Source organism: Epinephelus fuscoguttatus, linkage group LG16, assembly GCF_011397635.1.
Source record: "Epinephelus fuscoguttatus linkage group LG16, E.fuscoguttatus.final_Chr_v1".
In the NCBI taxonomy this organism is placed as follows: Eukaryota; Metazoa; Chordata; class Actinopteri; order Perciformes; family Serranidae; genus Epinephelus; species Epinephelus fuscoguttatus.
The window spans coordinates 41,197,116-41,211,971 of NC_064767.1; the positions used below are offsets into that span (position 1 = coordinate 41,197,116).

General features: G+C 44.4%; 1 protein-coding gene across 1 annotated transcript in view; it reads left to right on the forward strand.

The window, feature by feature from the left end:
- The window catches only part of gbf1 (golgi brefeldin A resistant guanine nucleotide exchange factor 1), a 239,332-nt gene extending 224,911 nt beyond the window's left edge, over positions 1-14,421 (forward strand). Inside the window, exons 34-38 of the mRNA XM_049601155.1 lie at positions 769-870; positions 2,748-2,861; positions 9,107-9,284; positions 9,480-9,650; positions 13,142-14,421. Of these exons, the coding sequence (XP_049457112.1) occupies positions 769-870; positions 2,748-2,861; positions 9,107-9,284; positions 9,480-9,650; positions 13,142-13,395 (819 nt within the window). The 3' untranslated portion in view covers positions 13,396-14,421. The remainder of the gene's footprint in view (positions 1-768; positions 871-2,747; positions 2,862-9,106; positions 9,285-9,479; positions 9,651-13,141) is intronic.
- The last annotated feature ends 435 nt before the right edge of the window (positions 14,422-14,856 follow it).

Consider the following 14,856-nt stretch of genomic DNA (forward strand, 5'->3'; position numbering starts at 1 on the left):
TGGTGGAAACTCAAAGGGGTTGGAGAAATGGTCTCTAAATACAAAATAAGTAAATGAAATGCTACAGATGAGATTGTGTAGGGAGAATGTTTGTGGTCAATCTCATTTGGGATATGCACACATTTCCCACATTCAAAATAACGCTATAACACCAGAAATAAAATTATCGCCCCCCTAATATAATGGTAGGGGAAACATTGTGTTAATGTACGTCATATTGAGCTTGCCTGGAACCCATACCATGAGCCAATAAATGTCTACAATATGCTCATAGCTTGAATGTCCATGTTGCTGATTTTGAGCAGACCAAGAATGATTGATGAAAGGTGGAGAATACCACATGCTTATTTGTCAGATAAGCTTTAGCATCTAAAGTACTGTTACAGTTTCTCTTCTGAGTTCATTGCAGTTGATTAACAGGCTTTAGGGCAGTTTGAAACTCCACTACGGTTCATGTTGTGTTATATCGTTGTACACTCCAGGCATTGCTTGGCTGTGCTGTGATGCCAGACGACAGGTTCGTATGCAGGCCCTCACATATCTCCAGAGGGCACTGCTGGTTCATGATCTGCAGACACTTGATGCAACTGAGTGGGAGTCCTGTTTCAATAAGGTAAGAAAGGAGAGGACGGGTTACATGTCTGCACTTACCATCAAATCCTCGATCTGCTCTTATGCTATACAGAGCAGGGTCCCCTGTCCCTACACTGTTCATTTGTACTTCCTGATATAGTGTGTGTCTGTGTCTGTGTCTGTGTGTGGTTGCAGGTGCTTTTCCCCTTGCTAACTAAGCTGCTCGACAACATTAGCCCAGCAGATGTGGGCGGTATGGAGGAGACCAGAATGAGAGCCTGCACACTTCTGTCAAAGGTTCAAAGCAACACCTACACACTAACAAATGCTTTCTTATGAGAAGATGACTTGGATGTCTGTCACAGATTTGACCATATGATCAAAGTGTTTACATTTGCACTTCTAAATACCCCTTCTCGTAGTTTTATGATGGAACGTTTTTGTGTTTTGCTTTAGGAAACTAATGCAGTAAAGATTGCAAAGGAAAAAGTGGCCTTTATCAGCAACCTATGCTGACAGCATCACAGCACTAAATCCAACTTTTATTGCATTAGTAATAAGCAAATTGACAATGTGATTAACATAATATTATGTTTGTTTATGAACGGACTAATAAAGCCACTAGAGTCTGAAAGGTCATGTATAATTAACTGCAGGGCTGAGGATGGCAGCATAAAGGAGATCAAATTTAGTAGAGGTGGGAGGGGCAGAGCAATACACCTTCTGATGGTTTACTACAAAGTTTGTGTTTTTTGGGGTGATAAGATGGCACACACCAGAGTTAGTCTGTCAAAAAAAAACTAAAACTGCACCAATATGACAACGTTTTAGATGTGTAGCTGAATAAAGAGTTGTCCTGACTGGCTTTGAGCGACATGGTAAGACCATCCTGAAGATATGAGCTCAACATTCTGTTTCTCTCTCTGTATCAGTCTGGACTCTGTGCTGCCCCAAACACTGTAAGTGGGCGGGAGTACCCTCCTTGACATCCGCATAAGAAAACAGTGGGGAACATCTTCTTCATCGCCAACTGAGCCAAGCCAAGTCAAGCTTTTGCCAAATCCAGTCAGAAGAACAGAGAAAACATCTTTTCCTCTTGAGAATCTCTATGAGTGCATACTCTTGTTCTTGTTTAATTGTTGTTATTGACTATATTTTTGCAATTATTTCAGTAATTGCTGTGTACCACTCTGCTAACATTAGAGTTAGCACTTGTTGCTTTGGGAGCTGCCATTACTGTTTTGCAAGCTGTGGCCTGCATTTTCATTCATCAACTACAATGTAGTCCCTGATTGGCTGCTTATGTTGTCAACTACAGTGTGGATCCCTGATTGGCCTCGATTGAATTTTAATTTCTGGAAAGTGTTTGGGACGGCGCCAAGTCCAGACTGATACAGAGAGAGAAACAAAATGTTACGTTTGAGTCATCAGGATGGTCTTACCAGGCTAACGCAGTGAGCCATTTTGAGCTGAACTTTTGTCGGACTCCTTGTTTCTATTTATTCCTGTCGCTTGCTTTTGAAGCGCTACAGTGGATACTGAAGTTGCAGTGAGAAATTATCTGTACAATACCTCTTTATTTCATTATTAAAACCTAAAAAAGGTGGCAGCTGGCTGGATCACAAGGAAGCTGAAGCTATAAAGTTACTAGTTTTTTGATAAATAACAAATATAGCAGCTTCAGATCGACCCATAACAATTCCGGTATAAAATAACAACTTATGGTTAGGCCACACCTATTACTGTTTAACTCATGCCCTTTTTTAAATAAACTCTGCCCATTCAAAGTATGGATAGGGATACAGATGAATGGTGCACTTACTCATCCCTACTAAATACTATATTTCATTTGATAAACTGGACATGTTTCAAGTCCTACCTTGCACTTCATACTCTCTTCGCACTGTAATGTGCCCCATTGAGTCCATTAAAGTACGGTATCAAGTCCATCAAACCTTATAGTTTATCTTAGAAATTAAAATTTAAAGCAAAACCTTATCACAAAACTTTTAACATGGACCAAAAATGTTCATTTTTCTTAACATGTCTTGCTTTTTTGAGTGAAGATGTTGGCTATTTAGCCACCCCACAACCAACTGTGTGTCTGGGTTAACTGAGCCCATTCTTCTGGCAGCAGCTGTGACCAATTTAGCTGTTGTTTTTCACTTGTCCAGGTTTTCCTCCAGCACCTCTCTCCTCTGCTGTCCCTGCCTACCTTTGCTGCCCTCTGGCTCACCATTCTGGATTTCATGGACAAGTACATGCATGCAGGATCCAGTGACTTACTGGTGAGGATGGTGACAGGAGAAATAATGTTGATATTAAAATGCAGTATTGTAATGTCATTACAGCTGAGCTGATGCCTTTATCCACATGTGGATAACAGTCAGTCATTCTGCTCCACCTCTAGTATGATAGAATTTAAAAGCTATGTGGTGCCTGTCTCCAGGGTTGGAATCAGGGCTGATCCCAGAATGATTAGACAGATTGGTGTAAATGGTAAATGGCTGCATTTGTATAGCTTCAGGTATGGCAGAAAAAAAGTGTACAGTATATGTGAATACTGCAGCAGTTTTTCATGGGAATGCCCAAATGCTTCACAGTTACATATGTTTTGTCATTTGGGGGCTATTGACTAAACTTAAAGGCATACTTTGCTGATTTTCAACCAGCTTTGTATCATAGCAATGTTGATAGTTTGCATAAATAAACTGTGATAAACTTCAATCAATCAATCAATCAATTTTATTTATAAAGCCCAATATCACAAATCACAATTTGCCTCACAGGGCTTTACAGCATACGACATCCCTCTGTCCTTAAGACCCTCACAGCGGATAAGGAAAAACTCCCCCCAAAAAAACCCTTTAACAGGGAAAAAAAAACGGTAGAAACCTCAGGAAGAGCAACTGAGGAGGGATCCCTCTTCCAGGACGGACAGACGTGCAATAGATGATAAACTTCCCTCCATCTTACCAGCACCTTGATCTCCCTGCTCATCTCCTAGCTCAAAACTGCCAGAGGATGGTGTTTTGCATCATCTGGCAGTTTTGATCAGGCTTTTGGGTTGTCGCTCAAACGAGAGTTGTATGTAACGTATGTAACTACAGTACTATGAATTCTGGATGACCGCCAGAGGTGGTGCATAAGCACTGAATGTCTTTGTCTCACGCATGAGCAGGTCGAGTGGGTATACCAATAAAGTCACCTGTGACCCCCTAATGACCCCAGACAGGCCATCTCTTCTGGTGTCTTCAGAGGATCTGTTCCTGCAGAATTCTGAGTGACTGAACCGTCATAGAACTGTAGTTACATACGTTACTCTTGTTCTATTTCATCCTTCCTGACTGCCAGAGGCGGTGCACAAGCACTGGATGACCCATACCAAGAGAGTCATGAGGAATCCCAAGTACATACCTCATTGAGTGGAAGCAGTGGAACTTGGTAGGAGGACAACGCCCAGTGGGTGAGGAGTGGCAATATTCATGCGATAAGACCTGGTGAAGGTGTTCGGCGACACCCACGAGGCTGCAGCACATATGGCCTCCAGGGGCATCCCTCTCAGGGCCGCCCATGATGTCGAGACACTCCTCACAGACTGGCACCTCACCCCAGATGGCAGGGGGAGACCATCTGCCTTATATGCGTAGATGATGGCATCCACGATCCAGTGAGACAAACGCTGTTTGGAGAGAGCACAACCTTCCTTAGGACCATCGTGACCCAAAAAGCTGGTCCGACTGGCATATAATCGCGGTACCATCCACGTATGCTCTCAGAGCCCGCACAGGGCATAACCGCCCAGTCCTCTTCCCCCTCTGGCGATTCAAACCGCGCCAGCTGGATCGGCTGTTTGAGGTGCTAGTACGACAAAACCTTAGGCAGGAATGCAGTATTTGGCCATAAGGTGACCCCTGAGCCGTCCGAGTTCCATCTCAGACATGAATTACTGTCTGACAAGGCATGAAGCTGCCCTACACACTTTGCTGAAGTGATGGCGAGGAGGAAGGCAGTCTTTGCCGACAACAATCTCACTTCCGCCTGAGTGGCTCAAAGGGAGGCAAGCATAGAGCATCCAGCACCGGGGGCGGATCCCATGCTGGAGCTCTCGGCGTTTGTGGGGGACGTAGTTTCAGAGCCCCCTTCAAAAAGAGGCACACCAGCCTGTGGCTCCCCATCATGTTGTTATCAACTTGAACATATCAAGATGAAATGGTGGCTACGTAAACCTTCAGGGTAGAGGGGGACCAACCGCCATCCAGGAGAGATTGTAAGAACTCCAGAATGGTAGGCACAGAGCAGTGCACAGGGTCCTCATCCCTGTCTGAACACCAAGCAGAAAACAGCTGCCACCTGTTCTCATACTGCGCCTGGGTAGACAGTGCCCTGGTGTTCAGAACAGTATAACGGACTGTTTCTATACACACATTCAGCAGCGGGTCAGGGCCTGCAGAGGCCAAACCCACAGTTGAAGGCGGCAAGGGTCGAGATGCTAAACTGGTCCCTCTAGCTGAGACAGGAGGTCTTTCCTGTCGGGGAGGCACCATGGCGAGCTGCAACACAGCCTGTGCAGCTGAGGAAACCACATCCTCCCCAGCCAGAAGGGGGCCACCAGAAGCAGCCTGTGGCCCTGTTGAAGAATCCTCTGAAGTGTTGCCACAATCAGAGGGACCGGCGGGAAGGCATAGAGGAGACCTTATGGCCACTCATGTGCAAGGGCATGCCTCTGTCCAGGAGAACCAGAGGAGACAATGGGTAGTCTCCTCTGGGGCGAAAAGATCCACTTTTGCCCTGCTGAAGAGGTCCAAGATGCCACGGACCACTTCCAGGTGAAGCCGCCACTTCCCTGGGGAAGGCCTGCAGCAGATGAGGAAGTCTGCTACCTCGTTCTGCTTCCCTGGGAGATACATTGCCCTCAGGCTGGCTAGGTGGGGGGCTGCCCAAGTTAGAAGCTCCCAGGTCACCTGCTGCAGCTGCGCGGACCTGGTGCCCCCTTGGTGATTTATGTGGGAGATGGTCATGATGTTGTCCGACCGAACAAACACATGCCTCCCCCTCAGGTATGGGAGAAAGTGCTTGACCGCGAGGTGCACAGCCCATATCTCTAGCACGTTGATAGGGTCCATGCAGACTCGAGCAGACCACTGCCCTCGAGCTGTTCTGTTCTGCCACACTGCACCCCACCCTGAGAGGGAGGCATCTGTTTTGACGGTCTTCCCGACAGGACAGAACAGAGCCCATGGGCATGCCCTGCAGTATGAATGCCCTCTCCCTCCATGGGGACAGGGCGAGGAGGCCCTGCTGAGACACCCTGATCTTCCTGTGCCCGTGCCACTTGGCATCTAAGTGAAGCCATCTTTGAAGAGGGTGTAGTGACAGCAAGCTTAAGGGAACAACAGTTGCAGCAGCCGTCAACTTGCTCAGGAGGTGTGGAAACTGCACATGGGGCAACCACTTGCCTTCTCGGAAAAGGGGGAGGAGGCAGAGGATGTTGTCCACCCGCCGAGACGACGGACAAATCTTCATGGTGACAGTGTCCAGAGCCACACCTAGGAAGGTGGTGCTCTATGAGGGGACTATGCAGCTCTTCTTGAGGTTCACCGTGAGATTCAGCCGGGCCACTTGGGCTAAAAGCACAGTTGTATCCTGAGCAACCTGAGACTTGGACGGCGCACACACCAGCCATTCGTCCAGGTATGGGAGGATTTTCTTGCCCCTCGACTGCAAGAAAATCCTCCTGTGTAAACCCGAGAGCTTCTGCCTGGTCTTTCTGGCTTGGACCATCTGCTCTAGTGCCTCTAGAGCAGCCGACTCAAACAACTCCCCCAGTTCCACTGGAACACTGCGAAGGGTCCTTCTACACGCCTCTGTGAGAGGCAACTGAGCTAGCCAAACTTGGCGGCGAGCCTGAACCAGTGTGGATATCACCTGCCCCAGCTTCCTGGACATATGGGTGAAAGCCTGCAGGGATGCATCAATAAAGTTATGAGCAGAAGAATCTAGCATAGCCTCCTGTAGGGAGGCTGAGAGGGTGAGCATAAGGTGTGACATGGAGTTCCCTATCCGGCCCATGCGGGCCGCTGGGTCTTAGGCCTTGGACAGCACATTATCTTTGACGCGACACTGGGGTGAAGGACACCTGGCATTCAACCTAAGGGCCTCATCAGGAGAGACAATAAGTGCGGCCACTGTCGGCTCAATAGCTGGCACGCGGCCAAGGCCAAACTCGTCCACTTCTTGCATGGCTGCCAGGGTTTGGCCATCAGACGTTGAACAAGAGAGGGCTCTAGAATCTCTCCAACATGCATGCAGTCCCTCTGAAGGAGGCACAGTAAAGGTGGCAGGGGTCGGACCATGCCTGAAAAAAGCACTTGCTGGAGCCGGCCGGGCTTGTGGCACATCAAGCTACAGACAAGCCAGGGCCCCCGTGGCCCCCGTGGAACTACCCTCTGAGCCCTCACCTGAGCTGTGGGCCGAGGAATGGGAGCCCACCTCCGAGGCATGGGAGACCGTGTCACGAGGGACCGTGTCTGCCCCATAATCCCCGTATTCAGTGGCTGAGGCTGCCGTCGAGAGGATGTCATCATTTGGACCTGACGTAGTCACAGAAGGAATAGGCACAACGGCACTCCCCACACCAGTCTCAGTCTGGAGGGCTAGAAAGATGGATTTCATCTGATTAAGCTCTGCCGTCAGCTGGTCCACCCTGGATGCCAGCTTAGACTCCCTGGTCTTCCTCTTGGAGAAGGCGCCTTCGGTCTCTGCAGCCCGATACTTCAACCAGCTAGGCTGGGTTGGAGCCTTTGAGCTGAGGTTAGCTTTTCTGGCTGGGTAACACCACCCAGAAGCAGCCCCACCTCAGCCAGCCTAGCAGCCCTCACCACCCGGAGCGTGAAGCTGCAGTTCATGCATGGGTTCTCTGACCGTGGGTTCCGTGACTGTCCTCAGACTGTAGAGGAGCCATGCAGGTGGTACAATAATGAGTGTTCATCATAAAAATACAATGAAAACAACACTCAATGTACAACATCTTCTGGGAGTGGGAGCGAAAACACTGCCTTCACCAACAAAGGTTGCAACAAGAAACCAGAACAACCGAAGTTGTTTAGTGGTGTAAGTAAATAAGCTCAAGTTAGTTGCTGCTAACTGTAGAAAACAAAAATCAATTCCAAATACATAATGCTGTAACTATATAAAACAGCCTAGGTATGACCGAGTCGTTATCAAAATAAGTCAGGTTACCATAAGCGAAAGCACTGTTTTAAAATTTATCATTAACAAAGGTTGATTGCCTCTGTAAACTATTAAACGAAACAGATACAACTATAAGTTGCCACATAAACACATAAAGTTGCAACATAAAGTAAGTAAGCTCAAGCAGATCCCCCAATGATGACGCCGGAAGATATAGCCTGTCCGGGGTCATCAGGGGGTCACAGGTGACTTTGTTGGTGTAGCTACTCGACCTGCGCATGCACAAGATGAAGACATTCAGTGCCACCAAGGACACAGAGTATAGATGTGGACGAGAGACACCATTCTATCTCTCTCTCCCTCTCTCTCAAACTGTGATCGAATGGTAAAACTAGGCAAGATTATGTTACTGTGCTCCCTAAAATATATATTTTAGCTCCATGTTTAGCTGTAATAGTGCAAGTTTGTGAACAGGAGGTGGGCGCTATACTGTTTCCTGCATAGTAAAAATAGAGGCAGAAAAAACTGAGATCAAACAGTAAAACTTGGCAGTGCTGATCAAATATAAACCAAAATTCTGTTACTGAGTTACCTGTTTCTCTCCTCAGATGTTACCAGAAACATATTTTAGCTTACTGTTAAACGGTACAAGATCGTTTATTACCAGCATGACACTATTGTGTCAAGCGGATGAGTTCATATTGCGTCACCCTTCAATGGGAGTGTGCATTGGTCCGTTGCAGTGCAGTGCATTCTAGTAGTTGTAGGTTTTCTCCCTCTTGAGCAAAAGCAAGTGCCACAGCCCTTTTCCTCTGTTTTCTCTTATGTAGCTCCAATTTTAAAAGTATTTTTGTTTCTTTCTACAGCACAGACCACTCTGTTTTATGAAAAGACCATATTTCCAGTTGTAAAATACTTCCATAGGTTCAAAACTGTTGGTTACAAACTCACAAACAACTGGTGAACTCATTATATAATCTTTCATCAGTGTCGATAAAGTCCTCTAAATTCTGTGTTCATGCAGTTTTTGTTGGAAATCCAGTCGTTCATCTGTCATTATCATGTCTGATCCAGCATTGGTGAATAACCATAAACACAAGTATTTTAGAAACTGGAAGACTGTAAACGCATAGAGAAACCTCTTTAAAAATCCACTTCTCCAATTAGAATTTTTTCAAGAAATGAAGGAGCAGGGAATCCCTTCAACTTAACCAAAAATGTAAAACCCACCAAACATGGAATAAAAAGGAATGTATTTGCCAGGATTGTAAGGTCTGGTATTAAATGACTGATTGATTCTGACCGCACTGATGCGATGTCTCTGCATTTCTATGTGTAGTTGGAGGCAATCCCTGAGTCTCTGAAGAACATGCTGCTGGTGATGGACACAGCAGGCATCTTCCACAGCGCTGACTCCAGGACAGGATATTCAGACCTGTGGGAAATAACCTGGGAACGAATCGTCTGCTTCCTGCCTAACCTCAGGGAGGAGCTCTTCAAACAGACTGTCATACCAGGTACACACCAGACACACAGGGATGTAGGAATATATATTTACTTGCTTTCACAATATTGTACATCCTATACAAAATGATGTTGGTCTGAGAAGGTGAACGGCTTGATGTAATGCCTCGACATTGTGTGCATGTTAGTTTGTTGTAGTACCAAGAGCTTGACAGTGGTGTTTCCAAATGAATCATCTTCGTTTTTAGATCCAGTACCCAGTCCTCCAGCAGAGCCTGTGCAGCCGACACCCTCAGCAGAACGACCTTCATCCCCACACGTGTCTCAGCCGCCCTCCCCAGTCCCAGTTATCCCTGCAGATACACAGACCCCCAGCAGGCCAGCATCACCCCAGGAGCCCCACCCAGCCAGTGCTAATGGTAAAACACTGACAGTTTCCTGTTCAGCACAGTTACATCTTATTTTACACACTGTGATCAGCATTGGCATAATGTTGTGGGCTGCACATTGCTGGTACTGTGTCAGTATTCAGTATCTGTAAACATTTTCATGGCTGAAGTTAATATTCAGTGTTTTCCCTCAGACATGTGGTCTTTATCACTGTGGAAAAGTATTTAGAGCACAAGATCATTTCTAAAACCCTGTTAAAAATAAATATGATAACACTGGTCATTACTGCAGTTCAAGAAAGATTGATTAGTGAGAGGTACAGTTGTTTCCCCACCTAACCTTCTGCTGCTCCGTCTGTGTCCAGAGTATGCTCTGCACTGTGAGAACGTGAAGCAATGAATTACCAAATGATATATAGATTCCGACAGCACACCTAATGAACAGTCCAGCTCCAAAAATATAAAATCAAAACATGGAGGCAGATATTTTAATTGTGGTGGGCCACCACAAATAAATGAATTTGTGGGAAGACCTGATGTGGACACTTAAGTATTTCTGTGAGGACACCTGAATGATTGTCTGGGTTTTGATGACCAATGACTGATGGTCAGTCACTTGCCTTGGGGCAAAGACCATCTGCTGTGGGTTGGTAACATTTAGAACGAGATGCTTAGTGTCACACCACTTGACAAAGGTTTCTTTTTTCATCATGGTACACAGAAGTGTTCATGTCCTTGTGGAGGAGGCTCAAAATCACATTATTATCAGCAAATTTTATAATACAATTATTGATGTTTACTTTCAGCAGTCGTTAGTGTACAATGTTCAGTTCATTTCAGTTTTATTTATAAAGCCCAATATCACAAATCACTATTTGCCTCAGAGGGCTTTACAGCATACAACATCCCTCTGTCATTCCTCACAGCAGATAAGGAAAAACTTCCCCCCAAAAAAAACCTTTAATGCAGAAAAGAAAGGTAGCAACCTCAGAAAGAGCAAAATGATACATGAAGAGAAACAGAGAGAGAAATTGAAACAGAGGGAGACCGAGAGAGACATAGACAGAGAGAAAAGCAGGGCAGACAGTAATGATAATAGCTTACAACAACATTAATTTTAGTAATAGTATTATAATAATAATAATAACAGTAATTGTGGTAGCATATGTTGTTAGTATATATTAACATATGATAGTATATGTATGTGACAATAATAATCATATGTGTTTAATAATAGTAGAAGTATGACTAATAATAACAGCAGTAGTAGGAGGCATCAGGCAGGACCACGGCAGCAGCACAATCACGACACACGATCCAGGTGTAGCTGCGATACGAGGGAACTTGTGAGTCAGTGGAGCGCAAAGGCTCTGGAGAAGAAGCTGAGTTACTGACATGCAGTAAAGCTGAGTTAGCAAGATGCAGTAATAGGACCTGAATGTTAGCAAGTGAAGAAGAACCAACTTTTCAGAAACAGAGGAGAGAGAGAGAGAGAGAATGAGAGAAGGGGCTTGGTGTATCATAGGAGGTCCCCGGGCAGACTAGGCCTATGTCAGCCTAACTAGGGGCTGGTGCAAGGCAAGCCTGCACCAACCATAACTATCAGCTTCATCAAAAAGGAAAGTCTTAAGTTGAACGGCTGAATTTGAAGGATGCTACGTCATAGACCCCCACCGAAGGACTGTTCCAATGTTAAGGATCCTTCCAAGTTACACAAAGGACTGAGTCCTTCTTTCAGAGCAATTTGAAGGATGTATGTGTAGATAACTGCTCTCATTCTGTCAGTTTCAATAGGTGTATTTTTGGGGGGAATCGCGATGAGAACAGCCAGAGTAGACACATAAGAATATCCTGCAGCATCAGAGCCGCTATTCATATTATTGTAGCAGAGTGTGTGGTGGCGCACACATAAAAAAATCAATCACTTTGAAATGACAGAGTGATTCTGTGTGTGTCTGTGTATCTACTGTTAATGATAATTTATAATTTTTCTATTTGTTGTTGTTGTCTTTACTTCATTATTTCATTCTGATAATAGTGATACATTTGTTTAAAATTGTACAACATTAGAGAGTGCCAAAATGATCACAGTAACTGAAACCCCCTCAGTCTGCTGAGGGTTAATGAAGTACACCTGGGCACACTTGCCCCTGTTTCAATGTGTGTTCACTAAAAGCTAGGGAGGACTCTAGACTTGCCTCTGCCACCGGGACCGAAACAGGAAGATGGTTCCACAGAAGAGGAGCCTGATAGCTGAAGTCTGTGGCTCCTGTTCTACTTTTGGAGGCTTTAGGAACCATGAGTAACACTGCATTCTCAGAGCGCAGTGTTCTGGTGGGATCATAGGGCACTATGAGCTCTCTAAGATATGACAGAGCCTGACCATTTAGAGCTTTATAAGTTAACAGTAGGATTTTAAATTCAGTTCTAGATTTTACAGGGAGCCAGTGCAGAGAAGCTAAAACAGGAGAAATATGATCTTGTTTCTTAGTTCTTGTCAGTACATGTGCCACCGTGTTCTGGATCATCTGGAGACTTTTTACAAATTTATTAGAGTAATCTGATGATAGGGAATTACAGTAATCCAGCCTATAGGTAACAAAAGCATGGACCAATTTTTCTGCATCTTTATGGGACACGATAAGCCTAATTTTTGCAATATTATGCAGATGAAAGAGCGTAGTCCATGAAGTTTGTTTTATATGGGAGTTAAAAGACAAATCCTGATCAAATATTACTCTGAGGTTTCTTATGGTAGTGCTAGAGGCCAGAGCAATGCCATCCAGAGAAACTATATCATCAGATAGAGAGTTTCTGAGGTGTTTGGGGCCAAGAACAATAACTTCAGTTTTGTCTGAATTTAACATAAGGAAATTGGAGCTCATCCATGATTTTATCTCGATGAATATAGCTGATACCACACAGCCTGTGTTGCTGTGTTTGGTCCCATTGACCCTTACTTGCTATGTCCTATTAATAAAAAAAAAAATAACAATCACAGTAGTGTTAACTCATATCCTTCAGCTTCTCTAAAATCAGGTAAGGTTGCTGAACTAAAATCAACAAATAAAATTTGTGCATAGGCTTTGTGTTCTCAAGCTACTTAGATATAAAGTATGAAATGCTGCCCAGTGCTGCCCTCATACTTGTAGAAAAACTGATGTGTATCTAACACAGGCTTGACTGTCCTCTTTAGCAGGGACACTACAAAGTTCTGTGGACATTTCATGACAGTTAAGGTCAAACTTACAGCGTGGATATTATTATTTTCTGTGGCACAGGGCTTTTTAGGCACTGGTGTTATGATTGACCTTTTCTACAAAGCTGGGACAGTGTGTGTCTAAGGACTTTTGGAATATAGGACACCATGCTGATGTCAATTCAAAATATAGAATACTGACATAAATGGAAACAAAACAAACCCTGCTTTACAGTTGTATACTAATGCCATGTTTAATTATAAAACTGAGTTGTGGAATAGTTACTCAGAAGTACTGATAATTTCTGTTTTTGTTTTCTAGGATCAGACCGGTCGTCTCCAGTCCCACCTTCAGTTCCCCCCATGCCGGTGCCGTTAACAACGTCCTCTGCCCAGGCTCCCTCACCTTTAACCCAGTCCCCCCTAATCCTGCAACCCCTTGCCTCCCCCTTGCAGGTGGGAGTCCCACCCATGTCCCTGCCAATCATCCTAAATCCTGCCCTCATTGAGGCCACGTCCCCTGTACCACTGCTTCCTGGTCCCAGACCTACTAGCCCTTCTGATGAGGTCAAGTAAGAGATCTCAAGCTACCATACACCCCGACTCTTTCATCTTTCCAGGCCACCTCCCCTTTTAACAACTGGATCCAATAGACTTCAATTACAACTGCAGTAGCTTGTCACACCTCAATTTTACCACATTTCATTTAAAGGAGAGATGGCCCTAAACATTGGACATTGTTTTAAAAAAAACAAAACAAGAAAAACACCAATTGCTGGTGCACATTGCATTCTTTGTGCTATTTTTGTGTTGGTATGTTCTTCTTCCTGTGGACGGATGACTAAATGGAGACAATGGGTCATCACATCTGGATATTCAGAGACAGAAAATGCAGGATAAAAGTCATATTGGAAAAAATATTAAAAGTAAAAATCTAATTGAAGTAAAGTTGGTTCGCCAAGGATCCTCCCAATGTAGCCTACAAACGGGGCTACAGCTACCACTGACAAGACTGAGGTCCTGTCTTCGCTATTTTGGGGGAGAATTTTGGTGTTTTGGCAACCTGGGAGGGGTCTATGTTGTACTATACACGGTGAGCATTTTATTGGCTCATTCCATTATTTTTAAACTTAGTGGATTATATGTATGATAGACCAAAACAATAAAATAAAAACTTTGATTCAGTATTTCTCCACCACACATTTATTCTTGGGAGTGTAAGGAGGACTTTAAAGGAAAAGGCAAGTCTTAACTGTCTCATATAAAGACCCAAAGCTAACAATGTGTTTGTCTATCTGTCAGTGCTTTCTGACTTCCGTGGTTCTCAGCTCCAAGCCCATTGGTTCCTGCTGAAGATTTATATATATAAATATATAGTTTGATTATAAAAAAGTAGTAAGTCAGTTATTTCCAAAAACAGCTGGTCATTGTACTTTTCAACAAATGTTAATCAAACAGGAGGAAATTGTGAATTTGTTTGGGACGGTTTCAGCTGCAGATTAATCCACACTTGGTGTTCTAGTATTTGGACATTTGTTTGTAGTAAGAAACAAAGAAAGAAAACAAGGGTGTTTGCGCTCTTATTACAAGTCCAAAGAAAAACTCACATCAGGTGCATAGGCAAAAAATGATCAAGAAGAAAGCAGGAAAAGCTCACACACTGATCAGAAAAATGGATTGTCCACTCCAGAGGTTGATGGATGTTGAGGTAGCATGTTTAATGGTCCATCAAAAATATATACAAAAATATATAACAAACGCTACCATAGTGTGAAAAACAAAGAGAAACAAAAGAAAACTGACCAGAAACATTTCAGTTAGACAGCCATCCTCAGTCGGCAGACTGAGGATGGCTGTGTAGCTGAAACCAGAGGATAATGGATTGTCCTCTGGAGTGGACAGTCCATTTTTTTTGATCAGTGTGCGAGCTTTTCCTGCTTTGTTTTTGTAGTAAGAAAACCTAATATATCACCAGCTTTAGTGGACATGGTCCCGTGACTTTAGTATTTCTGCTCCGCCAATGACTGTGATTTTATC